Genomic DNA, 21,355 nt, shown 5'->3' on the forward strand with positions numbered 1-21,355 from the left:
TACGACTCACCAAATTCTGTTTCTGATTCACCTTCGATTATTATTGTCATACCAGTTTTGCAATCTGCCCATGGCTGTTTTGAGGTAGTTTTTCCAGACTTTTTTTTCTCTACTAAGCGAATGAACTCTGTGAGTGCGCTCCAGCAGAGAGACAGAGGATATGTTTGAGAAGGGAGAGAAGTGCGAGTATGTCCACTGTACACACACGTTTCCACACAATATTCCCTTTGAATCAGTTCGAAATAAGACAAAAGTCATGAGTCCTGTCAAAGGCTTTAGTTTTAGTGTTGCCTTGAGCTTTCGTCCTCTCCTGAGCGTGAGGAGCAGCTGCAGACGGTACAGAAGCAGGGGCGGAGTTGACACAGGCAGCAGAGTGGCTGGGGCCCCACAGCAGAGGGACTGAGGGGCCCCACTGGGAAGCACTAAATCTGTATTTTTACTGTAAATAAATATAGTAAAATTATAAAAGAAATTCAAGCTTTAAACACTGCTAAAATAATCTGCACGAAAGTACCCTTTCCAGAATAACTTTATTTTACACTTCCTTGATAATCATATTTTCCCTTTATTTGAGTTAGTAAAAAAAAAAAAAGGTAGTAAAAAAAATAAATGAAGAAAAAACATCTCATTACAATTACATTAAACAACAAATTACAACAAATATCAATTCACATTACATTACATATATATCACATTAAGACATATTGTAAAATACATCTTGCACTGTATCTGTTTAATTCAAAATGTATAAAATTAAATTAGATGATTATGGACCTGGCTATGGCTCTGAACCTGCCTTGTGTTTTTGGTGCCAATTTTAGTCCACAGTCTTTCTACTATGAACACCCTGCCCTGACCTCCAGCTATTTCCTGAAGAGTACAAAACAACAATTGTGCCATAGTGTTGGAAATAGTTCTGTTGACAAAGACGATAACAGCAGCTCAAATTTACAATTGGGGTTTCGTGTTTTCCTCTCAACAGTTGAGGCAAGGACAGTGATATATGATTTATGTTTTGTTTTGTTGTGTAATAGTCGTCTCTGAATAGACCAACCTCCACAACATGCTGTTTATTTGTTCACAAGAAAAAAAAACATGGACCTTTAGGGATCTAGCAACAGGAAATATGTATGTATACATCTTTGAAAAGAAACAGGAAACAGCGTATTTTATGATTATATTCACCTTATGTTATTGCTGAAGAAAGAACACAGTGATGGATACAACTACCTCATTATGCTCAGTTTCTGTTTGTTTTTTTATTGTGACTTTTTTAAGTGCACCATGTTTAATTCTTGCATGTGTGCCGACAGATTTTGCTCTCCTGAGGGAAAAATCGTCTTTTCTGTTTGAGCCATCCTTTTCAGCTGCTAGGCAATGGGTGAAAGCAGAGCAGCACCCAGTGTCCCACATATCAGCTCAGTGATCCAGGTGACCGAGCAAAGATTAGCCTCTGTATGTTATAATACAAATAGCTATTTATTGAAATGCAACTTTGTGTGTTCAACAACAATAACAATCAACAACAATAACTTTACAAATTAGAAAGAGCATCATGTTTTCAGTCTTTAAATTTATGGTCCATAAGATGAAAATGCAGTTAATGTCTTTTTTAGACAAGGTCCAACCTGATATCATAAAGTGCCAGTGAGTTTCTCTCATAGTCTTATCCCACACAGCATATGTTCATATACCCATATGCCACCCTCATCTAATGTGTAAATGTCTAAGCACCACTGCCATCTAGTGACAAGGTCCTGTACTAACCCCGCTCAACTAGTACAGTATTCACTCAAATATTCAGATAAATCCCAGTTGAAATCTCTGTAGGTGAGATGCTATAATGGTGTGCTTGCATGGCTATCTTTAGCAGTTTGGATGATGTTCTGTCAATATAATTATAAAGGAGCAGGATCTGAGGCTCTCACTGTCACGACAAGATATGACCTAAATAAAAACTTTTTTTTTTACTTTGTAGTTTGACCTTATGAGATATCAAAACAAGTCAAGACTATCCTTCAGCAAAAACGAGACCTCAGAGTATCTTTTGGAATAAGTGTGAAAAGGGTTAAGAGTAAAAATAATAAAGCAATCGATGCTGCTTCCTGATTCCCTCAAGAGCAGTGGATCAGTTTGTTTGCTGTCATAGTAGTGTGTGTATCCATGTGCTTCACAGTGGGTGGTCAGAATCACGCGGTGATTATCAGCGTTGTCGAGTGGGCCCGCTACCCTTGACATGTGGGTGCATAGGTCACTTACACTCTTCACGGTTCAAGATCTTTGTTGTCAAAGAGAAGAAATACGGCAAATCGTGACTTCAAATTACATCCCAATGTATTTCAATGGGACTTTTGTGAATTAGAATTAGACACACAAGAATTATATGAAATTTCAATTATGTTTATGCATCTTATATAATATTTTAATAGAGATTGGTTTTATGTTGTTATAGGCTGTTCCTATGGAGAATTTATCAGTATTAATACAATTTTGGGGGCTAATGTCAATCAGTGGACATTTTTGCTTTTACTTTCAACACAGCACGACTTTGACCATAACACTAAACACTAAACACTAAACTTGATCTGGCAAAGCACTATACCTACAAGATTAACGCATTAATGTTGTTATTGTTGCGATTATTATTAAACTGATATCATTCAGCCCTATATTACTCTATATGGTGATGATCAGTCATAACAGTGTGACCACCTCTTTGTAGGGCTCTTTAATGGGCTCTACAACACTTAAAAACACTTAACCCTCAGAGATGAGTGCGTAATGTTGTGATGGAAGTAGGACATCTCCACAACTTGAGCCAGTGGTTTTTAATTGTCATTGAGATTGTGTATGTGACTGATATGAGACAAATGGTCAAAATAAGTCTCTACAGCACACTAACAGGGTTGTCATTTCTAACTGACTGCTGCAACATGAACTCTGGCAAAGCTCTGTATTAAGAGTCTATTTGCAGGTGCACTCTGAACACACATGGAATAAAGGCTTTTACTGTAATGTGAGGGGCCTGTCCTCCTGTACTCTCTGCACTTCTGTGTCGCTGGATGTGGTGTGCTTGATCATCCCCTTTTTTCTGTTCATATATTTTCTCCACAAGAAATATTAGAAAGTAACAACCAATTTCTAAAACAAGAGCTAACACAATATAGTCAGAAGGCAGAGCAATATCACTGTTACATATGTTTGAAAACAGACAGTGACTAAATCCTGGCTAAAAGTAAATTAAATTTGTTGCAAAAAAATATGTATGCTACGTTATCCTCATTTTAAAAAGGGCTGTTTGTTTTGGTCATGATTAGTGAAAACAACACTGTTCAAGTCTGTATTGAAGCGGTTAAAATGTGCTGATGCGACGACCGGCAGCACTGAGTGTTTACTGAGCAAAGGTTAGCACTTTGTGCTGACTCACAACCGCTCAAGCTCATCCCGCTCAAATGTTTCTACTCAATTAGGGAATTTTACTTAAAAACTGTGATATCTCACCTTGAGAGGACACAATCTCGTCAGATCTGTGAAGCTAAGGGGGGAAAAAATACAGTGCTCAGCCCAAGTGGACAGTTGTAAGTTTTATTCCTAAAAATCAAAAGATATTTTTAAGACAAGACTTGTTGTATTTTTAATGATCCTTCTAGCTATAATCTGATTAAGTACAGAACAACAGATCTCTTTGATTCCCTTGAACCTTGATTTGAGAACATTTGTATAAATTATACTTCATTTGCATCAATTAAAATGTTCCTTATAGTTAAAAATGAAAAGGTAAAGAATCTAAGCCAGTTTTTAAAAAGTGCATAATATTAGTTTGTTGTATGGTTAAAGATACTTACTAAATGTACAGTCCTTTGTGAAAGTAGCCCCTGATCTAAAGCCTTATTAACATGAGGGTAAGTTTCTGTGTTTTTTGGGGGGACCAGCATACCTCCTCTTTTATTGATGTTATTGATGGAGACATTATATAAATCCATTCTTCAGGACAAAACTCTGAGCCTGAGCTGAAATAACACCACGTCTTCAACCTTCAACGCAGTTACAGATTTGCACTAGTCCTGAGTTAGTCCAGACCTGTTCCCTTTGGGATCAAACGGATTTTTAGACTTCCCGTGGGTGGGTTTTGGCCGGGCTGTTTTCCATGTAAAATGTAAGACTTACCGTGAAATTCTGCATTGCTCCTGCCCTGTTTTTGTTTATTTCACTCTCAATTTTTTTCTAAGAAATGTGACATTTCCATCATGTTTTTTCTCTGTGTGACAGACAAAAACACCAAGAAAAATACCCTGAACTGGCTTAGATCATTGTGAACTGAAAAATTAATTTGCCCCATTTGCAGATATATACGTGCTCAGTATGAAAACTGATTTTGATGGGTCATCTCTGAAGATGTGTAAAAAGGCAGATGTTTGCTAAGGATCCAACTTTTTAAAACAACTCTAAATAGATTTACTGATAAGGGTAAGATATAAAATTCATCTCTCCTAGCTGCATGGTGGCACAAAGGTTGATGATCTCACCTCCCATCAGGGTGTGTGATCTATGTAGACGTTTATGAACTCAGTGTGAGAATCCTATATCCGAAACCCTGTAATTTTATGGACGTTTTTAGTTGCGGGGAATGTGAACATGTGGATAAGGATAGGCAGGAGTGGTATAGAGAGTAGGACGGTAGGAGAGGTCAGGAGAGACTGTATTAGGTGGAGGAAAGAAAGGAGAAACTGTAATGGGTAGAGGCTCGAGTCCCCAACACTGATGGGATGGTCCACAACAGACAGCCAGACTACACATCCTAAACACAAACAAACACTAGTCAGAAAAGGCTCTAAAGTGACACTGATACTGCTTACATTTCAGCTTATTATAACAATTCACGATATTCCAGTCAAACTCCAGATGAGGAAGTCTCCCCCTTAGACCTGGGGGAATAAAGAGGTGACCGCGTGCACTGCTGTCCAATGTTTATTTATCCTATACAAGAGGAGTGCGTGAGTGTATGTTTGAGAGAGGGGAGCCCTATACGATCATAAGAGTTTATACGAGATTATAAGAGCCTCTTGGCAAGCCCTGATGGCGCTCGGGCTTAATAATAGGCCTAATAATAATAATAATGAAATAAATAGAATGAAGTTCTATTTTAGTCCTGTTAAGCTCAGTCAAGTGTGATGCACTTTCTGGCAGGCGTTGCCACCGGCAACACCAAATGTTTCTCTTGTTAGAATACATTTTTATTTTATTCATTTCACCTTTATTTAACCAAGAACATCCCACTGAGCTTAAGAATCTATTTTAGGGGATTCCTTCCCCCAGAGGGGAACCTATTGTACATGTTTTACGTGGTAGGGGAAACCAGAGTACTCGGAGGAAACCTACGCAGACACAGGGAGAACATGCCCATTCTACATAGATAGGCCCTGTCCTGGTGGGAATCGAACCCGGGACTTTGCCACTCCTGGGATGAGCATCCACGGCCACGTCATATCCGCTCATTTGAGAGGTTACTGCAGTGACATGGGTAAAGTATTCAAACTAAGACAACCTCATCTTTGGCATTAATGTGAAATAGGCTGCTATTTTTTTATTTGCTAAATTAATCTGTATGGTGTAAAGTATATGTTCAATGGAAAACAACCTGTTCTAATTCTCTACTACAAACCTTTGCTACTACTGCTCTTTCAAATCACTCACACTACAGGCCTAGTTCCACTTTCTGAACGGTAGATGGCGCACTGTGTCTTTGCAATGGGATCATATGAAATGCAGAGCAGCACTGCCATCTATTGGTGCTATCAGGTCCATGCCCGTTGTCTTTTGCAATACCTCTTTTTGATGTAGATTTATAGGAAAGATATGGCATGGACACTAAAGAATATACATTGTCTTCTGCATTTTTAAAGTTGAACTTAATGCCCGCAGAAACGTGCTGCTGTGATGTGGTGAGCCTGTGGTCGTGACACAGCGGAGCTGCTGTGGTTTGGAGCTTGAGCCTCAGCTGTTGTTATGGAGCAGGGACCTGCCTCTACAGACAGCTGCAGGAGCCAGAAAGTACAAGTTATTACTGCACCAACACTTGTGTGGTGTGGCAAGCCTGTGTTACAGTTAAGGCATAGAGTGAGATTTACACTGTGCTGATGCAATGGACATTATATACATGGATATAAGCAATATAAGTTTTTTTCAACATAATATTTCATTACAGAAAAGGAAAACAGAAAAAGTCTATATAGGCCACAATTAAATCTCATTAACATTGTAGATTATCAATGCTGCATGACCTGAAGCTGTCGAATAAGCCTCAAAAGCCTTGCTTCAGTAAATTGTCAGTGAATTTAGGGACACAACAAACAGAGCAGTGCTGCTCTGCCAACCGCACTTGTGATACTGCTAATAGGTGGAAAGTCCCTCAAAAGAAAAAACAAAGTTAATTTCTTCTATGCGTCAAGTATAAGTATCACATTTTGTGTTGATTTTGTTAGCTTTATTTAGAAGTTGGTCTTATGATGGGGAAGTCCTGTGGATAGCAACTCCGTACTTAAACCTCACTGCACAGAGGGTCTCGAGAAGAGGATGAGTTAATGTGACATAGCAACATATTCAGGCTTTGCTTAATATCGAATCAGAGGAGAAGCCTAAATTCTGTGATACAATTTGCCTTTTAATTGTGATGTATGATGCAACACTTGTCAACTGAACAAAAAAATGTCAAGTTTGTGAGATCGATTTTATTTTTAAACTTATTTTCAAAATGGTACATTTCGGTGCAGCCAGTGGTGATTAAGCCACTGCCCTTTACATAGTTCCAAACTCATCGTCATGGGTTCAAGCCCGGCTCCCTCAATTTGCTGCATTTCACTCCCTTTCACCCTGTTTTGAACACCCCCCTGCTCTCCACCTGAAATGATTACTATACATACTTGAACATCCTGAACACAACCTCTTCGGGTGAAAGTTTTTTCTGTAACATGCACAAAAGTGCTGATGAAGCAGGACTAAATAGTGCAGAGAACAGTTGAAAGATGTGCACATGTGTGGAGTCCTCGGAGGCGCTGTCAGGAGGGGATTAGGCCTGGATACTCTTACACTCACTCGCACATATGCATACAGGCAGGCGGGACACAACACTCTGTGCACACGAAAGGTTGGCCTCATGTTGTTGATTATGAAATTGATTTTGACAAAATCTCAGATGGAAGCAGGGGCTTATAAAAATCTGTTCTCTCCAACCTACAAATGTTGAATAGGGTAGTAATTGTTTTAGGTCCACAAGCCTGGTATATTTATCTCATGATCTAACACCCTTCAGCTAACAATACAGATGTGGAAGATGTTCAAGTTAACATGGGGTTTTGTTTGAAGGATAGGTCCAGACACTTCTGAAATACTAACCGTACTGTAACTTGTTCTGTTAGCCATACATGCAGCTTCCCATGACACGTGCTCCCTCCCCTGCAGCGCCTTTAGCATCTTGTTCTCGAGGATATCAAAACACAGAGCAGTGCAAGGTTTGTTTTACCAAACACCACCCGAACATCAGATCCCTTGCGCTTCTGACCACTCAGAATACATTATTTCAAAGCTCAATAACAGACTAGTAAAAAGACAATGTTGTATCATGCCAGTAAAAAATGCTCTGTCCCAGATTATTTTTGTCACCTTTTAAATCAAAGTGGCGTTGGTCACCTTTTAGTAATTCTTTGCTGTTTTATTTATACTTTTACATGTAGATTTCAACTCTTCATTGATGCACAGTGGGGTCCCAATGCACTGTTTGGGAACTGCAGTTCACATTCAGCTGATGCACTTATACAAGTTTCTCTGGCACAAAGAGAATACTGCCTTGTAGCCTCATTTAAAAACTCATACATTAAGCACTATGGAAAGGATAGTTCATCTTTGAGAGCGAAGTTTGTCCTTGCTCATAGATGCACAATGTATTCGTACTTGGACTTGGCCAGCTCTCTCCAGATCATGTGGCATTATGGTTAAGGGATTATACAGTATTTTTTAATAATAGTTTTCACTTTTCACAACTCCGGACACAACAGAAAAGTCTTTCCAAAGAACAGAAGAGAACTTGTACATTCAGTCATAAGGAAGTTGGACTACAAGTTTATTTAAGGTTGTGCAGCCAGTGAGTAGTTAAAATGACACCAAACTTAAGGTTATGTGATATCCTCTGATGTTGGTTTTGAATGCAAACCAAGGCGTTTATGTTTTGGAGGTTTTGGCCGTTGGTTTCCCATTGAGTGGTGTCTTGATTCAAATAATACTGGATTGGAGAAAAGTCAACACTGCACTGTCAAACCTAATTGTGGTCTTTTTGTGGTAAATTATGACTGTAATTGTTTTAAAGCTTTTTATTATGGCTGAAATGGGGAGCGGCACTAAGACCGGAGCTTCTGTTAGCCTGGTCTTGCTACAATCTTCCGTCCTTGTATGATTCAAAGTGCAAAACAATTTCCACAAATGCGGTCAGATATTCTTTCCGGATATTGTATACAGTGCAGCAATTTATCTGGAGACTGTGACGCACACTTTGTGGTCCCCGTTTGAACCACTGGGTATCTCACAAACAAGTACATCAGACATGACATGCTAAGTTCTACTCGCTTCTTATTTACATAGCCTGCTCTGCTGATGAAACCTTACCATGGCCACACGTTTTTGTCCGTTATCATTTAGCTCAAAACAGGTCTCTCACATTTTCATACATTCAAATATGCAGCTCTACTTGCTCTCTGCAGTAGTCAAATCATTGTCATTTGTGGACATCTATTATAGCGCTATCTACGTTTATAAAATCTTAAAAGAGCAAAAGGTTATGATGTCTGTTTATTTAATGCCCACATTGTTCCCTCATGACAAGCATACACAATAATAGAATGTGTCGCTTGTTGAAGTGTTTCTGCATATTCATCTAATTCTTCAGTGCTAAAAGTGCTCTATTTCAACACCATGGTTCTTCTTCTTCTGTGTTTTTAAGGTACGTTTAACTTTCTCTTATCTTTTCAGCATTTAAATCGACTTCACTGCTTCCAGGTTTTGCATTTTGCCTTGTTAAAAACAGCTCCATGCACCCTCCACTTCCGCAGCAATGGCGTCTGGTGTGAACAGAAAAGTTTGAATAGTTGCTTTATCTACATAACATTCATAAACATCCCCAAAAAACCTGTTACAATGTCTTTTTGTGATTTTAGCTATTTCTCTTCTCTTGGTCATTTCCATAACTTCTCTTGTAAAATTGTAAAATATTACTTCCATGCATTTTAAAGCAGAACTAAGTAACTCATGCCCCTAGAGGCCATAAGCGCCACTGCAGGTGTCGTAGCATGTTGTGTTTTTTTACCCATTAATTGTCCGTGAGAGTAAATACTACGCTGACAGAAAAGACAAAGGGAGAGAGGGATATTGTTCATCCAAATACACAATGGAGATATTTTTTTCCAACAAATTTGGCTGTAAATACTGTTTAAGTGGCGCTAGCCCGCAGTTAGCTTTGCCCGTTAGCCTGTTAGCTTCTTCTTCGTGATTCTAGTGTATATTGCGCCTCCGGGTCGGAGCAGGGAAAGTTGCAGGGGTGTTTTCTGGCCAGAGAGACCAGGGGGAGATGACAGACCCCCCTGTCATCCCATTAACACTTGTATTACGAGGGACTACGAAAAAGATGTATTACCGTAAACAAGTTACTTAGTCCTTATTTAAAATCTAAAAACCCAAACCCAAAAGTATTTCAAAAAACACACCTTGTGAATAACTTACTCACTTATATTATTTCCCCCCTCAAATGGGTACAGTTTCCATTGAGAAAGAATCACAGAATGCACATGCAGAAACTTCGAAACAATGAAAAAGACTTGCCGATGGTGCATCCAATGAATGAATTCCTAACAATTTGTTGCTAGATGTTCTCACACTTCTTTTTACAAGTGAGAAACCTGTTTGGAGATCGTCGGTGTTAATACACAGTTTCCAAGCCAGGGCCCCCAACACTATCAAACTCTCCTACTTCACAGTGTCATGACAGGAATGAGGTGGGAGAGGAAGATATGTTAAAAAGAAACACACACAAAAAAATCAACCTTTTTCATTCATTCTCACATGAATTCGGCACACCTCTCCCGCTGGCCCCGTATTGTTTTATCCTCCGACAATAGATTGGGTTACATAATGAAGTCCCATCCATATCAAAGGCCCATAGCGGAGGGGACGGACTGGGCTGCGCTCCAAGCTGCTCGCGATCGGGCCAAGAGCACATGGGACGGTCCAACTCTCTGCTCTCTGTCAGCCCACAAGCAAATCGAGTGTGAGAGAGCCCACATGTGTTGTTGATCTTATGCATTGAATAAATATCGCAACGGTCACCTAATATGTTGTGGTAAGTGATTTTTGAAATGTGCTATACTGCAGGGTTATAATTCTGTTTCAAGATTGGGATCAAATTAAATTAAAGATATATAGATTTTTTTTAAACCTAAACAATGAAAAAGGAAAAATAGCATCTTTAACATTTTAACGCATTTGAGGCAACACAAAGACAAGAGCATTACTGTTTTTTTGCTGCATAATATAGCCTACTGTCGCTCCTATGTGTCTTAAATCTATGTCTCATCCTGCTCACCACTGAAATTGTCAATTGTTAAAGAAGAACAAAGTAACTTGTTTACCTAATAAATCATTGGGGTAATACAAGTAATAGAAGCTAATAGAATCACGAAGAAGAAGCTAACAGGCTAACAGGCAAAGCTAACTGTGGGTTAGCGCCACTTAAACAGTATTTACAGCCAAGTCTGAGTGAAAAAATGATCTCCATTGTGTCACTGAGTTGTAGCACAATATCCCTCTCTCCCTTTTTCTTTTCTGTCAGCGTACTATTTACTCTCACGGACAATTAATGAGTAAATATAACCGTAACATGCTACGACACCTGCAGTGGCGCTAATGGCCTAATAACAATAAATATGGCAGGTTCTGTGTTACAAATTGTTAAGTCAGAGCAGGACATAAACACAAAACATAAGAAGAAGAAAAAAGTGAAATGCAATACTAGAGGTTGCTTATTAAGTCCAGATCATCAATGATATTTTTAAGGTTCACACCAGCATTTTTTTCCATGAAGGATGCAGACTTCTGCTTTACGTACACAATATTTCACATAGGAAGAGGACATGTCATACAAAATCGACTTCTTTGGCCTTCTACCATGTTATTGTAGTGCTCCGTTGACAAAAACACACATGAAGTAGGTTTTTTTACTCACATTGGTTTGAGTAACACTGTTGACTTTGGCTGTTTCGTCTTCCTCTGAAGCTCGTCAATCTGTATTTACTGGATTTTGTTCCGAGCCGTTCTGGAGTCAAACTGCATTTAGCGTCATTTATTTGTTAGCATTCTGTTAAAAATGGTGCCTTGTATTTTGTGTTTACTGCAGATAATTCCCCCCTACTGCCAGAGGAGGGTGATTCCAGAAAGTGCAGTCCTCACGCATCAAGTGTCTTTACTCACACGCACATTCATTTAAATTATAGATATTATCATTTGTGGCACGATAGTACAGCAGTTAGCGCTCGTGCTTCACAGCTCGAAGATCCCGGGTTCGATTCCCACCTGGACGGGGCCTTTGTGTGTGGAGTTTGCATCTTCTCCTCGAGTCTGGGCAGGTTTCCTCCGGTTTCCCCTACCACTAAAACATGTACAATTGGCCAGGATTACTGAGTGTGTGTTTGAGAGTGCGCATGGGGGACGACGAATGGAAATTAGCCCAAGGCTACTCTCCAGCGTGGCGTGTTTACATGCATGAGACCCATGTGTGTTCATTAACATGCACTGTCCCGACCAAATAAATGAATAAAAAATGAATTAAAAAATGACACATTTTAACCCCTTAACCCCCAAGTGCAGTTTTTACAGTTCAGGTTTGCCCAAATCCTTAAGGTCACAGCCTGGGCCAGTGTCAACGCCTCATTTGAAAGCTAGGACCATCAAAATTCATCTAAATGGAGCCTTTCCTCACATTGTCCCTGTGTTATCATCACTTTTTTGACATTTTTTCCATTGCTTTTTTGCTGGGTTTTTGTCACCTTTCTGCCACCTGTTCATTACTTTTTGTTACTTTTTGTTACATTTCTGTTGCTCCTTTCTGTCTTTTAGGGCTTTTATTGTTGTGTTTTCCATTTTTGTCACTCTTTCATTGCTTTTTTGTCACATTTTTGTCGCTCCTTTGTTGCATTTTCAGCCTTTTTTGTATCATTTCTGTCGTTATTTTGACACTTTTTTTCAAGAAGCTTTTAGCCAAACTGTAGGAAATGTACTGGGCTCAGGTTGGGGTTAAGAGGTTAAGAATGTGACATATCAATGTGTCCTAAAGCAGGTTTAGAAATCATACTAGGTCCACTTTAAATGCAACATCTCTGAGATTCTCTGTTGTTTGTTCTGCTGTTTTCGTCATAGGGCAGGATAAGACCCAACAGTTCAAGGCATTGGTTTATGACATGCACATAAACGGTGTATGACTACTTAGTGAAGTTCACTTGTAACGTCTGCATCCTATGGTTCACACATGCACACATGGGGCAATCACTTGGGCTTTTGGGTTCCGTCAAAATGGCCATGCTGAGTGCTGCTCCCACCGAGTGCACTCACAGGTGTCCTCTGTGCCAGCACTGGCCTACATTTAAAAACTTGGTCCTGCTGTCCTCCGTGCTGCGCATCCTGCCAAGTCTCTCGCCAATAACAACACGATCGCGGCACAGAACATTCTTCTTCTCCTCTCTCTCTCTCTCTCTCTCTCCCTCTCTCTCTCTCTCTCTCTTCCTCCCTCCTCTACCTGCGTCCCCTTCTGTCCCGTCTTCTCCTCCATACTTTGTGTCAAGTCCCTCCACTCCTACCTTTGTGTGTTCGTCGTATGAAATATGTTCCCTCCCACACGGCAGGATCGTCTCCGTTGGTGCAACTTGAGTGGGTGCGTGGGGCTATGAAAAAAGGGTAACAATGTGAATGTGAGTGGGATGGCCCGCAATATGCTAATTCATCATTCACCGCAGCCAGGGAAATACGTGCCTCCATTGATATAAAAAAAACCAAAAAACTCTGTGGAAATAATGAATAAATAACGTACATATCAGGGCCATTTTCAGCGCTAAACCTCAAAGCTTAAAACATGAGGTCAAAGTTTAAATGTAGCTGTAGAACATCTCATAATGTTTTTTTTTTTGGTGTTTTTTTTGCCTGCTTATTATCATCCCTGGCTCGTAATTCAAAAGAAATAAAATGCTAAAAGTGTAACCGTGCATGTTACGCTTCATATTTTTGCCTATATGAAGATTTTGGTTACGAATGGGTTGGTGAGTTTCTTTTTCCTGTCATCACTCAGTTTATTTGTGCAAACTAAAAAAAGTTTAATTAAACAGGTTCTGGGGTGTCATCGCTCCACAATAGACAATAGGTGGTTAAGCAATACTGACTTTTAGCCATGTTATAACATTGTTTTAACGCCTGTTCGCCCACATTTGAGTAATGCTGTTTATTTATTTCCTATCCTCTTTAGGAATAATACTGTACATTTCAGGGCATTTTGAACCTTCATTACAACGACTAACAAGGCACCACCTCATGACATCATTCGGTGGAACAGAGCGTTTTAAGCAAAATCAATGCAAGCTCTAGATTTCGCACAATGGGCCTTTCAAACAGTCAAAGGTTGGTGGAAAAATGGCAGATGGCAAACGTTGTGTCTTATGGTGTAACGCGGATCGGGGGCTGTGTCTTTGATCACCCGGCCGACAGGAAGTGTGAGGCTGAAGTAAAAGATGGCGAGCGAGAGAGAGCGAGAGCACATGACGATGGAGCCCTGCCATAGTTCAACAAAAGCACAACGCGGTGACAATTCAAGAAAGAAGAGAAGAAAAAAAATTAAATCCGAGCTGCACTTCCCAATCAACAAGTCCTAAAGCTGTGGAGGGAAGATGAGCAGCCATGTCGCCACCACCACATTCGCGACCGATATGTGCCAAGAAAAAGTGAAAAGGAGTGAACAAATGAAAAAATAAAGTGAAAGACTGCGGACAACTGTTCAGAGAATGCACAAGCACCAGATGTCAAACTGTAACTGCACTTTACAATTTGTATTTTTGATTATAGTGAAAAGAAACTATGCATATTTAACAGCAGAATTTTCTAAACTTTGTGGGGCCAGACTCTTAAGTATTTGTTGACCTCGACAGAAGTAACAGTTATCGATGGCCTATAGCAGTAGCAGATTCAACAGCAGTAGTTACAAGATTGGAGCCAGTATTGAAAAAGTGTGATACTTAAGCGGTTCGCAAAGTGTGGGTCGGAACCCACCAGGGGGTCATGATGTGAGCCGGACCTTCAAGAGGGTCATATAGTAATGGATAACTAAATGCTGTCACAATAATATTTTAATGGGGGAAGAAGCAGATAACTGTGAGAACAGATTCAAGATATTTCAATACATTTTGAAACTCTATATACATTGAAATTATGGCAAATGGCAGAGGCTGGAGTTTAGAATATTTTACATTATACAGGTGCTTGTCATATAATTAGATTATCACGAAAAACTGCATTTACTTCTTTAATTCAACTTAAAATGTGAAACTAATATATGATATAGGCTACGTCAAGCCTTTATTTGTTATAATTGTGATGATCATGGATTATTTTTTACAAGCTGTGAGCCATACTAATCAAAATGATAACGAATAAAGGCTCACTTTGCAAGTAATGAGTCTATCATATATTAGTTTCACATTTTAAGTTGAATAACAGAAGTAAATGCACTTTTTCATGATATTGTAATTATATGACAAGCACCTGTATGTTACCATGGTAATCTGCCAAACAAATATACAAACACTCTCCATAGACTAACATTAGCTAAACACTATTTTAAAAAACACACACACAGTAGTGACTGAATGCATTTTTTGTGAAGAATAACACTTGTTTAAGATCTCTATAGGCTTATTATTATGAAATGCCCCAGGAATCCTACAAATCTAAGCAACACAATCTCTATGGTGAGTAAACAATTACAGTAGAAATAATAGTAGTGTCATTATTTTGTGATTTTGTTTATAGTGTACAACCAGGAAATAACACATACTTTAATGTACTCACATCCTTATATTCTATATTACTTTTTTTTTTTCCACACAATTCTTCTGTCGCAATGCAGAACTGCTTGGTGCTTGATCCAACTCTGGTTTTAAGATATTTAACACAGTTTGTGTTTATTTATCTATATTAAGTAAACTGACGAGAAACAAAGCCCAAAACAAGAAGCCGAAAGTTTCCTTCATCAGATAAATAGTTAAAGAAATGTGACCCCGTCTGACTTCCCCTGGTGCTGTAATCCATCTCCATCTGGCAACAAGCAGGTTGAAAATAATTATTTATTTACTCACTCACACAAAAACGCTTTTGGTAGAATCAAATTATTTGTCACAATGGCAGAGATCTTTTTCTTTTAGAAAACTCAAAACCTTTCGAGACTCGGTATGAATATGTATATTTTTAGTGAAACTTTACAAATCTCTCTTTCTTGGCTTTGTAAATGTGTGAAAACTCTGATTCGAACACAACTACTTCTATAATTCTTTTAATTTAGTTTATAACAATTGGCAAACCATCATTTCTTTAGTCATATTCCTGCACTTTTTCATTGAGACACTGGTATGGACTGCTGCCATGTTATGGCTTGGGCTGTTTAGGTTTTGGAATCAGCGAACCATGAAGTCATTTATTCTTTGCAGTGAGAACCAGCTCAGTGATGATGATTACTGTGAAGCAGGATGAGGCCTGGAGTATCTAGTGGATGTAGGCCAGGCTAGTACCATGCTTTATGTCCACTTCATTTCCCTTGCAAATCAGCGACACATTCTCTGAGTTTTCACAGCTCCCAGCTCTCTGCGCTCTTCCCTGAGTCAGCCGGCCTCATTATCTCGGATGAGACTATTACCAGGCAAGTTATCCCAGTCCTAACAATGGGGATGTGGTCAGGTGGCCAAGCACGGGATCCACCAACTTTAATTTATCTGCGCTGCGCTGTTGGCTCCATCCCTAAGTTCTCAGAGCCGCCTTTAATGACAAGCAATAACTACAGCAGATGGAAAGTAGGACGGACATTTGCCTACACTGTGTATAAAGGAAAATGCTATGAACAAAGAAGGTGGAATGCAGAGAAATAAACACATTTTGAAGTAACCTTTAAAGGCAGGGAGATAAACACGGACTCCAACTCATTTCACGGGTAAACAGCTTTATAACTACTATACAATTTTTCCAGTGCAGATGCAAGTTTAAAGTTTGTATTTGTTGCGTAACTTCCGTCGAAAATCATTTTATAGCTCTCTATAACGTGTGAGATACATGACTGCTCTAAATGTCGAAGTTCAGTTCATGCGCTGTGTTGTTTTGCCTTGATCTTCTATGTAAAAAAAAAACTACTTTGCATTCATTCATCTGCTTGTTCATTCATTCTGACACAGCCCACAGTGCATTCCTCTCCAAATTCAGCTATTTACAGTATAGGGCTTTTGTAATGGCCCAATGAGAAACTGTGGACAAGTTCCAAGGAAACGAGACCCAAGCACCCTGAAGAGCCTTTTTGCCTCACTTTTATTCACTCCTGTTATTTCTCAAGAGTTCCTCCTGAAACTATTTGGCAAACACAGAGAAAAAAAAAAGACTTCGAGGGAAGAAAAACAACAAGTCGTTCTTGAGCCACCCACACCCCATCTGCCGTGGTATTATCTCCTTTTATTATCTACACATTATGATATGAATTCTGCTTCTGCTCGCGCACACTGCCGGAGTTGTTTTATGGGGTTTTATTTTGTGATATGAGACAGTGATGGGGGGGTGGGGGGAGAGAATCTACCCCTTGGCCTTCCATTTTCTGTCCAATTAATTCCTTTGGAGCTCCCCGGATAAAGGGGCACAATGGGGCCCTCGTCCACATAATGAATCATTCAAATTCAGCTACGTGGCCCTGGCACTTGGCTTCTACCCGCGGATGGTTATTGGCATGCAGGCCTGTGCCAACCTCGCCAGTCTACCCATCATACCCGCAAGTCGACTCATACAATTGGTAGGGAAGATTTGCAAGCAAGATCATTCATTCTGACAGCAGCTTGTTGAACCAAAATTTAAGTTAATATTTTATTGATTTAAGGACATCGAAATAGATTCCTAAGGATTTACAACGAGTGTGGTTTCTATAGGTGACAGCAATGTTTTTATTATTACTTGTATGGAAATATGTTTTTTTAAATGTATAAAAGTAAAAAGAAGTCCATGGCAAACGATATAACAATATAATAAGTGCGCCAAGTTTAAAGGAAAAAATTATTTATTTAAAAAATGGACAGCAAATGGGTTAGATGTGCACATTTGAATGCGTGTTAATACAACAGCAATAATTTTCACAGCCTCTTCAATTTACAATAATAATATACAGACAGATAAGACAGTATTTGTGGATAAAACTCTACCAAATGAACAGAATATTGAGAGCCAAACTGGTAAAGATATCAAAATAAGTCCAAAGTGAAGTCTGTTGTGTGACAGTGAGTACATTTTTCAATACTGACAATAGTTGGTAGAAGGCACAGATGTCTTGTGCAAGACTGCAACATTAATTTGGCACTTGATAGTTAATGACAAAATCTCACACACACCATCTTCATATGAGTCTCTGACAATCGGTAACAGCACTTTGTAAATGGATACAGTTCAGAAATCATGGAGCTCATGGGATCTGTCCGAGGCAGTGTCACAATGTCAGTGAATATATGTTCTCGTATAGAGTGTGCACATGTACAGGAGGTCCAGCTGACATGTCACTCACACACTCCGCTGTTACTTTACCCCATTTCCTTTAACCCCAGATCATGACTAATCGCAATTTGCCAAGCATAGCTGTCAGACACCTGTTTGCACGTCATTGGTCCAGATCTGTTTAGTTGCAACATGGAATGGAGATGTTTCAAAAGTCGGAATGATGTGTACATCGATGCCCTTCATTAACTTGTTTTATGATCAACCAAAACTGTCTTGTAAATAAACAAAAAACACATTATATGTATCTATTCCTTAAAACAATATAAGAAACCTTAAACTTAAGACTTTTATGCCAAAATGACACTCCAAAATTGTCACAAGCAATTTTAGTTAAGACAGGAAGCGAATGGCCAAAAGCATACCATGAAACTTTTTGTAGAATGACATCCATATTATCTTCACCACTGTGTGGATGCCTGTCAGCTTTATAGCAGACACAAGCCAAATAGGTCCCTACAAAAACTTTCCCAGGTCACAGTCCAGCCTGACTGATGTCCTCCTGGAGGTGTCTGGCTCAACAACACAGTCTGTGTCAAAGTGATGTGTTGATAGAACTTTGTATAAAATCAGCAGGCACTTGATGAGAGTTCATGGCCTACCACCATCTTGGGCTCCTCCATTAGTAGTGCATTGATGTCAATGAGTGCTGGTTGTGACTCTTAAGGCCGGGTCAGAGTGGTGTAGACGGGCTGGTCCCAGCTGGATGCTGTAGGGCTGTGGGTGGGGGGCATGGACAGGCTGTTCAAGATGGGGCTGCTGTAGGGCCTCCTGGAGGAGTGGAAGTAGGGATACTGGTACAGCGTGGAGGGGTATCCAGAGTATGGGTTGTAGTAGTTGGAGCTCTGCAGGTCAGTATAGTCACACTGTGAGCTGGAGAATGAGGCAGAAGCAGCAGGGGTGCTAGAGGTGCCAGCGGCCTGCCCACTATAGGAGAACTCTGAGTGAGAGGGAGAGTGCGCGCTATAGTGGCTGGGACTGAGCTGCTCTGTTTTTATGTGGAGCCGGTGCTGTCCCGCGTCGCCTGTTGTTGGAGTGGATGGGGGCATAGTGCTCTTACGGGTCCACTGTGAAGTGTTACCATAAGGGGAAGTGTAGGAGCCGCCTGGTGCCGCGTGGCTATGGTCTGAGGGCAGAACCGAGGCTGCAGCGTGGCCGTTCAGGGGCAGATATTGGTCAAACTCATGCACGTCAAAGGTCTCCATGTTACTGATGACATCAGTGCTGAGCTCAGAGATGTCCACATTACTGAAGTCGATGTTCTGCCGCTCCACCAGGCGACGGCCCTCATGTTTCAGGTCCGACTTGACTCCATGGTGCAGATCTGTTTTGGGTGTAGTGGGGGGAGTGGGAGGCCCATGGGGCTGCCCTGTAATGAGGAATTATAAATGTCAGAAGAACAACAAAAACAAAAGGACCTTTAATAAAAAGTTCATGCTACAAACCTGTGTGTTCCGTGTGATGATGTCCATCTGTGAGGCCACCCAGTCCCATGCCCGGCTCTGCCTTGTACATGTGATGCAGCTCTGACCCAGAGTCAACATCACTCTGACCAGGCTTCATGTTCTTCCTTCTTCGAGGCTGGTACTTGTAATCTGGATGGTCTTTCTTATGCTGAACCCGCAGCCTCTCTGCCTCATCGACAAATGGCCTCTTTTCACTCTCTGACAGCAAACTGTGGGAAAATAAGTGCTATATGTTATGTTTTATATACCTTATTTTTTATTATTCTAAACAAAACAAAATAAAAAATACTTGAGAACCCCAATAAACCCCAATGAAAAACATATATATGAATACGGATCTAAACCTTTTAGATAATTGATATTGTATAATTCAGTTTGGGCTCAGACTTTTCTAATCGTGTCAGTAATAATAATGAAACAAACTGATAAATTACCGCCATAGTTTGCCCAGAGTCTTGCTGAGCTCTGCGTTGTGAAGATGCGGGTACTGGTCGGCTAGTTTCCTGCGCGCAGCCTGAGCCCACACCATGAACGCGTTCATGGGTCTCTTGACGTGCGGCTTATTCTTCAGCGATCCGTTTCCTCGCACTGGCATGGGCACCAGAGACCAGTCATATCCTTTGAGAACCTGAGACACGGCATCCCTGATGCACGCCGGAAAGCGCTCATCGTCCTCAACGTCCAACTTCTTTCCCAGCCCTCCGTGCAGAGAGCCCTGGCTGTCCGAGCCCGCGGGAGAGGACGGAGCGTCTGAATCGGACTCGTCCAAGGAGCTGTTTGTGCCCGTAGGACTGCACGGCTGCTCGATCTGACACTTGTCATGATCCTCCGTCATTTTTAGCATTTTGTGTTCAAAATGAAATGTAAATCCAAAAATACCCCGGAATAAAACATCAAACTGTACTCTGCGCACCCCGGGTTTCTCTTTTACGCACAATGCGCGTTTTACGCACACCAGTAAATCCCGTTTACAAGAGGAATTATTAAAGTCCGTTTGTTTTCAGCGATGTGGTCTGCTGCACTGTCATCGAAGTGCTCGTGGTGACTGTGAGAATACATCCACTCGTTACCGCAACTTGACTCGAAGCCTGCTGAGCGTCACTCCACCTTCAGCCTGGCATTGGCTGGAATTAACCACTACTGTTTTTTCATTGGTTCAAAGATTATTTATGATAATGATTAATGCAGTTCCGTTTTTCATTTGCATAGTTCACATCCACACTGGTACATATGTCCATGTTGGTAGGTTACCAGATTTTGCGTCAGTGAATTATGAATTTTACTAATGATAACTGTACTAGGCTACAAACAGATGCACAACGAAGCAACTCTGGAACTTTTCCCTTAAAGTACCTGACAAAGATGTGTTAGAGGGATAGCTGTTTCTATTCTATGTTCAGTATACCAAATGTTCCAAAACATCATGATACATCGTAATAACACACCAGAATTTCATTGTGCTTCTTCCAGGTATTTAAATTGATTGTTTCCAGATGTCTGGTGAAAATCTTTGATTGTTCTTGCAAGTTTATCAGCACAATCAGAAAATTTATATAAGTGAGTGATCTGAAAACATGCTGGGTTTTAATCCTTTTTTTCCACCCTAAAGCATTGTAATTTTCATGAATTAAAAAGGCATTAATCATGCCCTATTATTTATTTACAACCGCTTCTGAATTATGACTGAGGATTGTCGATGCTGTGTTGCTGCATTGTGATGATAGAGAATCTGGTGCATCTCCAGGCACCGAGAGCAGCTCTGACTGAAGCTGAGTGTGGACTTTTGGGAGAGAAGAATCTGTCATTTGGTAAGACATTTATCTGTGTCTGTGTGCATGTACTTTAAATGTGATCATGTCGCTCATGTTACTCATGTGTGTGAATGGAGATGTGCAGTTAAAGTTCTGAACTGAACACATGACTGGGCAACGCTGTACATGCGTGATATGGCAAGGTCATGCCCCAAAAATGTCTATTGTTTATCATTGTTGTTTTATTGATACTAATGCGTTATATTATTTGTA

The 21,355-nt window shown here is 40.2% G+C and overlaps 2 protein-coding genes across 3 annotated transcripts in view; one reads left to right on the top strand and one right to left on the bottom strand.

The window, feature by feature from the left end:
* med9 (mediator complex subunit 9) overlaps positions 1 to 21,355 on the top strand; it is a 79,599-nt gene that overhangs the window by 21,640 nt on the left and 36,604 nt on the right. The gene's annotated exons all lie outside the window — the stretch shown is intronic.
* Positions 17,397 to 20,382, bottom strand: LOC306968632 (transcription factor Sox-8-like). Of its 2 annotated transcripts, none has more exons than XM_079564068.1 (3): positions 19,766 to 20,382; positions 19,311 to 19,540; positions 17,397 to 19,189 (listed from the first exon to the last, which is right to left on the bottom strand). In XM_079564068.1, the coding sequence occupies exons 1-3, from the start codon at positions 20,173 to 20,175 to the stop codon at positions 18,528 to 18,530; spliced, it is 1,302 nt and encodes a 433-aa protein (XP_079420194.1). In that variant the 5' UTR covers positions 20,176 to 20,382; the 3' UTR covers positions 17,397 to 18,527. The 2 variants fall into 2 exon arrangements, with proteins under 2 accessions (XP_079420194.1, XP_079420193.1); XM_079564067.1 differs by having other exon boundaries at positions 17,400 to 19,234.

Source organism: Gobius niger, assembly GCF_951799975.1.
Source record: "Gobius niger genome assembly, chromosome: 10".
NCBI lineage: Eukaryota > Metazoa > Chordata > Actinopteri > Gobiiformes > Gobiidae > Gobius > Gobius niger.

Excerpts from the sequence above, each read along its gene's own strand:
- LOC306968632 (XM_079564067.1), bottom strand. The coding sequence starts at position 20,175 with ATGCTAAAAATGACGGAGGATCATGACAAGTGTCAGATCGAGCAGCCG. Across the intron at positions 19,541-19,765 it reads ACTCTGGGCAAACTATGGCG|TTTGCTGTCAGAGAGTGAAA; the intron begins GTAATTTATCAG and ends ATTTTCCCACAG. Across the intron at positions 19,235-19,310 it reads TCATCACACGGAACACACAG|GGCAGCCCCATGGGCCTCCC; the intron begins GTTTGTAGCATG and ends TCCTCATTACAG.